The sequence below is a fragment of the Tupaia chinensis genome, unplaced genomic scaffold (genome assembly GCF_000334495.1).
Source record: "Tupaia chinensis unplaced genomic scaffold, TupChi_1.0 Scaffold000081_1, whole genome shotgun sequence".
NCBI classification, from domain to species: Eukaryota; Metazoa; Chordata; class Mammalia; order Scandentia; family Tupaiidae; genus Tupaia; species Tupaia belangeri.
Genome location: NW_006159542.1, coordinates 1,417,064 through 1,421,818, shown reverse-complemented (window position 1 = coordinate 1,421,818; position 4,755 = coordinate 1,417,064). Strand labels below are relative to the sequence as shown.

Here is a 4,755-nt window from a genome sequence, read left to right as displayed (position 1 = left end):
TTCCTTTTCACAACTGCAAACCAAACCGACAGGTTTGCTGGTGAACAGCCACTTTCCAGCTTCCAGTCCAAGATGTGTGAGCTGAGCAGGTGCCTGGCATTCCCCAGCCTCAGCTCCGGCTCTGCTGGGAGATGGGAGACCACCACAGCTCTTAGAACTGGAGACTTTAGAATCAGTCAGTGACGGACTGGGAATAAGCCACCTCCTGGGCTCCCAGAGGACTCTGAGCAGCTGTGCTTGCCTTTTCTCCATTCTCACCTCCACACCTCCCTCACTCCTCCCCAACCCCTCCTTCCCCAACGTCCTCCTGCCTGTCTCATCTTCACCCCCTTCCTCCTCACCCATTAGCCCCCCCTTGGACTACCCTCCTTCCTCCACTCTTTTCTTCCTCCTTCAGAGCCCCTTTCTTTCCTTCCCCATCTCTCTCCTTCCTCTACCTTCCCTTCTCTTTCTTCCTCACCTCCCACCTCTCTCCTCCTTCCAGTTTCTCCCTCTCCCTACCCTTCTTTTCCTTTGCCTCCCTCCCTCCTTATTGTTCCACCTTCCTACTCCCCTTCTACCCTCCTTTTGCCCCACCAGCTCCCCTCTGCCCCCTCCCTGTCTTCCCCCTTTCCTCCCCCTGCCCCACCCAGCAGTGTTTGCTTTTCTCCCGGATACGGATGAAGGGGTTGCCCTGCCCGTGCCCTGCTCTGCCCCACTTCTGGCAGCTAGGGTCTCTCTTCATGGCTGAAGGCTCCGGGTCTCAGGCCCCAGGGAAAGGGCCCCCCCTCAGCATCCAGCTCCTGCGGGCTCAGTACGAAGGCTTGAGGAGGCAGCAGAAGACCCAGGCCCATCTGGTGGTGTTCCCAACAGGTAGGGCTGGGCAGATGCTGGGGAGGAGAGCTGGCTATGGGCAGAATGGGTGGCTGGGCTGCAGGGAGGGCAGGACCACGGCCCTGAGGGTCCTCCTGGTGAGGTGGAGCAACTGCTGGCTAGCCAGGGTGGGGACCAGAGCCATGGAGTGGGAAGCCAGTTCAGGGCAGCTCTGGCCCTGCACTCCCTGCCAAGTGAGCCAGCAGCCTCGGCAGGCATCTGGCCAGCAGCAGTGCCGTTCCTGGCCCCTGCTCCTATGTTCTAATCTTGCTAGACTGGTCAGCCTGTGGGCCGGGCTGGGCTCCCCTGCAAGGCCAAGTGGGGTGATGGGAGCTCTCCTTCCAGGCTAGGGCTCCTGCTTGAAGCATGGCCAACAAAACAGAGAAACTGACTGTGGAGAAAGAAGATGTGGCTTTCCCAGCAGCCCAGGGTCTGGCTGGGGCAGAGGACGAGCAGAGCTCGGGGACCCATGAGTCGCTTCAGGCTCACGTTTCCGTAGACCACAGCCAGGGAGAGGTGATCAGACACAGAAGGCCCCTCCTCAATGGGGAGAATCCTTTCCTTAGGGAATGTGGGTTTCATTCCAGGAGGAAGGTAGGAGTCCTGAGCTCAGAGAGCAAGCTGTTGTCAAACCCCAGCCCTTCATCCTCTAACAAAGAGGGGCAGGCCAAGGAAGGAGGACGATCCCCTGGAAGGTCGAAGCTGTGTCCTGAGACCCAGGTGGTTATTTGTACAGTTCAGTGGACTCTCTAAGTGGTCTGCCCTTCACCAAGCAAGGCTGGGAGGAGCCAGGAGCCAGAGGGACCCCATTGCCCAGCACAAGAAGTACGCTGCCTTTGGGGGACAAGGCAAAAGCAGCACCTCCGAGCTGAAGTAGTCCAGCTTTCATTACCCGGTCTGTTCCAACACTACCACGTAGGCGGGGCCTCTCGGAGATGGCTCCAGTCTAGGTCAGGGTCTTGCAAGACACTTCACCAGCCCTCGGCTCCTCATTCTCTGCATAATTGTCACAGACAGCACACTGTATAATGGAGTGGTCAGGTACTGATCTTCCAGCAGAGCCTGAGACTGAATCCTGACTCTGCCATTTCTTTGCCATGCAGCTTAGACCAGGTTACATACATGCTCTGTGACTCGATTTCCTCATCTGTCAATTGGGAATTACTGTACTAACTGTACTGTCTGTACTATGGGTTGCCATAGGAACCAAATGAATTAATGTGTATAAAGTTCACCGGGGCTGGTGTGCTGTGTCCAAGGATCAGATCACTCTGTCACATGTGTCTGAGTTAGAAGGCCACTTGAAACATTTGGACTAAGTGTGAAGGAGAAGGCAGTTTTCCCAAGAGAAATCAGAGTAAGAGTATAAAAATAAGGTCAAAGTGACCCTAGGGAAGTAAAAAGCTGTTGTCCTCTAATTTTGACAACAGAGTTAATAGATGGTGGTACCATTCACTGAGACAGGGAATGCAGGAAGAGAGGTTAATTTGCGGTTGAACATGCTGCCTGTAAGCCTTCCAGCCAGCCTGGCTCTCAGTGGGGCTACAGACATAATCCAGTGTCATCAATGTCATCACTGCACAGGTGGTACTTGAACCATGGGCACGAATAATATTGGGGATGGTCACTGTGTATGTTGCTAAAAACAAACAAACAAACAAAACTGGGCTGTAAATTTGAGTTCTGAAATACTAAAATATTTAAGGGACAAGCAAAGGAAAAGAATCCAGGAAAGATAGAACAGTCAACATGGAAGGGGAGGAATAGTATTTAGCCATAAAAAGGGAAGAAGTGCCAATGCCTGCTGCAACATTGATGAAACTTGAAGACATTGTGCTGAGTGAAATAAGTCAATCACACACACACACACACACACACACACACACACAAATACTCTATGATCCCTTATGAGATAAGTAGAATAATCACATTCACAGAGACAGAAAGTAGAGTGGTGGCTGCTAAAGACGGGGCGAATAGGGAAATGAGCGATTTCTTAATGAATACAGAGTTTTAGTTGGGGAAGATGGAATGAGTGTATGAGATCGGCTGCATACAATGTAAATGTGCTTAACATTATTTAACGATATATTTTTAATTATTGGGACCAGCAGGTGGCATGATGGTTAAGACGCTGGACATTCCCATGTGGCTGACCGCGGTTAGAGTCCTGGACCTGGTGGCTTGCTTTCTCACTTTCTCCCTCTCTCTCTCTGCCTCTCTGGTCAATTTTTTTTGTTTTTTAAAATATTTATTTATTTATTTATGGAGAGATTTTTGCTATAGGGTGCATGTGCTTGCCAGAAAGACAGAGAGAAACAGAGAGACAGAAAGCGAGAAGTCAACCCCCACGGGGGATGGCCATGCTGCAATCCCTTCTCCTCTATTCTCCTCTTGGGATCTTGGGTGTGCATGCTCACGTGCCTGGTGAGAGCTTAAGCCACCAGATCCAGGACTCGAACCGCAGTCAACTACATGGGAGTCCAGCAACATAGCCATTACGCCAACTGCTGGTCTGGTCAAATTAAAATAAATTAATGAATAAATAAAATTCAGTAAATAATTATTTTTAAAATTATTAAGATGGTACATTTCGTCATGTATATTTTATAAGAATAAAACCAAAATGAAGTAGTAGAAAACCAGGATCTAGGAATACCAAGAAGCCAAGCTAGGAAAGGGATTTTAGAAGACAGTGATCCTCAGTGTCCAGTACAGCAGAGAGACCCAGCGAAGACAGAGAGACATTGAGAGTGGGCTCCTGAGACTAGATTTCAATGTCATGAAACATTGGATTATATTTGGAAGCTGAGGGATTCTGGGAGATAATTAATGGAAGGAAGGGCCCTGAAATTAGCTTTCTGCACTCTGTATTAGCATTAAGGGACAGAGCTGGCTTCTAGAAATTCAGTTCCACATATCGGCATGCCTTCCCTGATACAACGGAAAAACACCACGGGACCTTGAACTAACCTAAATCTAGCAAGCCCCAGTTGCCTCCATTGGTTGGTGTCCAAAAAGTGGACACTTTCGTCACAGTGTGTGACTCATTTTGCATACAGATGGGGTTAGGATCAGGACTCAGAACTGGGCAGGGTGTTTTATGTGTACCTTTCATTTAACATGCCAACACCCACACAAAGTAGCTCCTCTTTTAAAAAAAATTTATTATGATGATGATGATTTTAATTTACTATAGGGCACATGCACTCACCAGAGAAACAGAGAAAGAAGGCTTGTGAGAAAGTCAGCCGCCAGGTCTGGACTTGAACTGTGGTCGACCATGTGGGAGTCCCACACCCTAACCACCACACCACTACTGGCCCCATGTAGCTCCTCTTCTAAGAGCTCTGTTTTATACATGAGGAATTGGAGGCACAGGGTCTCATAGCTCGTCAGTGGTGAAGGCAGGACCAGAACTTATGTCTGCCTGGTTCTGACTTGATGAAGAGACCCCACCTGACAGTATCGGGCAGTTTAAGGTGAGTTTTGATTCTTCTGTCTTTCCTTGAGTATCTTTTCTAAATTACCACTCTCTTCACCCTTCTCTCCACTGCCTTCCCTCATCTCAGCCAAAAAGGAAAATTAAGAGGCTCGGAACGCCCTCTCCCTGATGCGTGTCTTCTGGCAGACTGAACCGAGGACGGAAAATTAAGAAGCATGTAGATAATTGGAGCACTTCCCCCGTCCTCAGCCCCAACCAGTCAAAACCAAAACGGACAGATTAAAAACACAACGTGTGGGACCAGCAGTTAGAGCAATGGCTATGTCGCTGGACTCCCACGTAGTCGACCGTGGTTCAAGTCCTGGACCCAGTGGCTTAAACTCACGCCGGGCACGTGTGCGTGCATGCCCAAGATCCCGAGAAGAGAATGGAGGAGAAGGGATTGTGGCGTGACCATC

At 49.8% G+C, this 4,755-nt stretch overlaps 1 protein-coding gene across 1 annotated transcript in view; it reads left to right on the top strand.

The window, feature by feature from the left end:
• Positions 1-503: 503 nt before the first annotated feature.
• The window catches only part of CUNH9orf152 (chromosome unknown C9orf152 homolog), an 8,234-nt gene continuing 3,982 nt past the window's right edge, over positions 504-4,755 (top strand). The window contains exon 1 of the mRNA XM_006142715.2: positions 504-852. Coding sequence (XP_006142777.1) covers positions 660-852 — 193 coding nt within the window. The 5' untranslated portion in view covers positions 504-659. The remainder of the gene's footprint in view (positions 853-4,755) is intronic.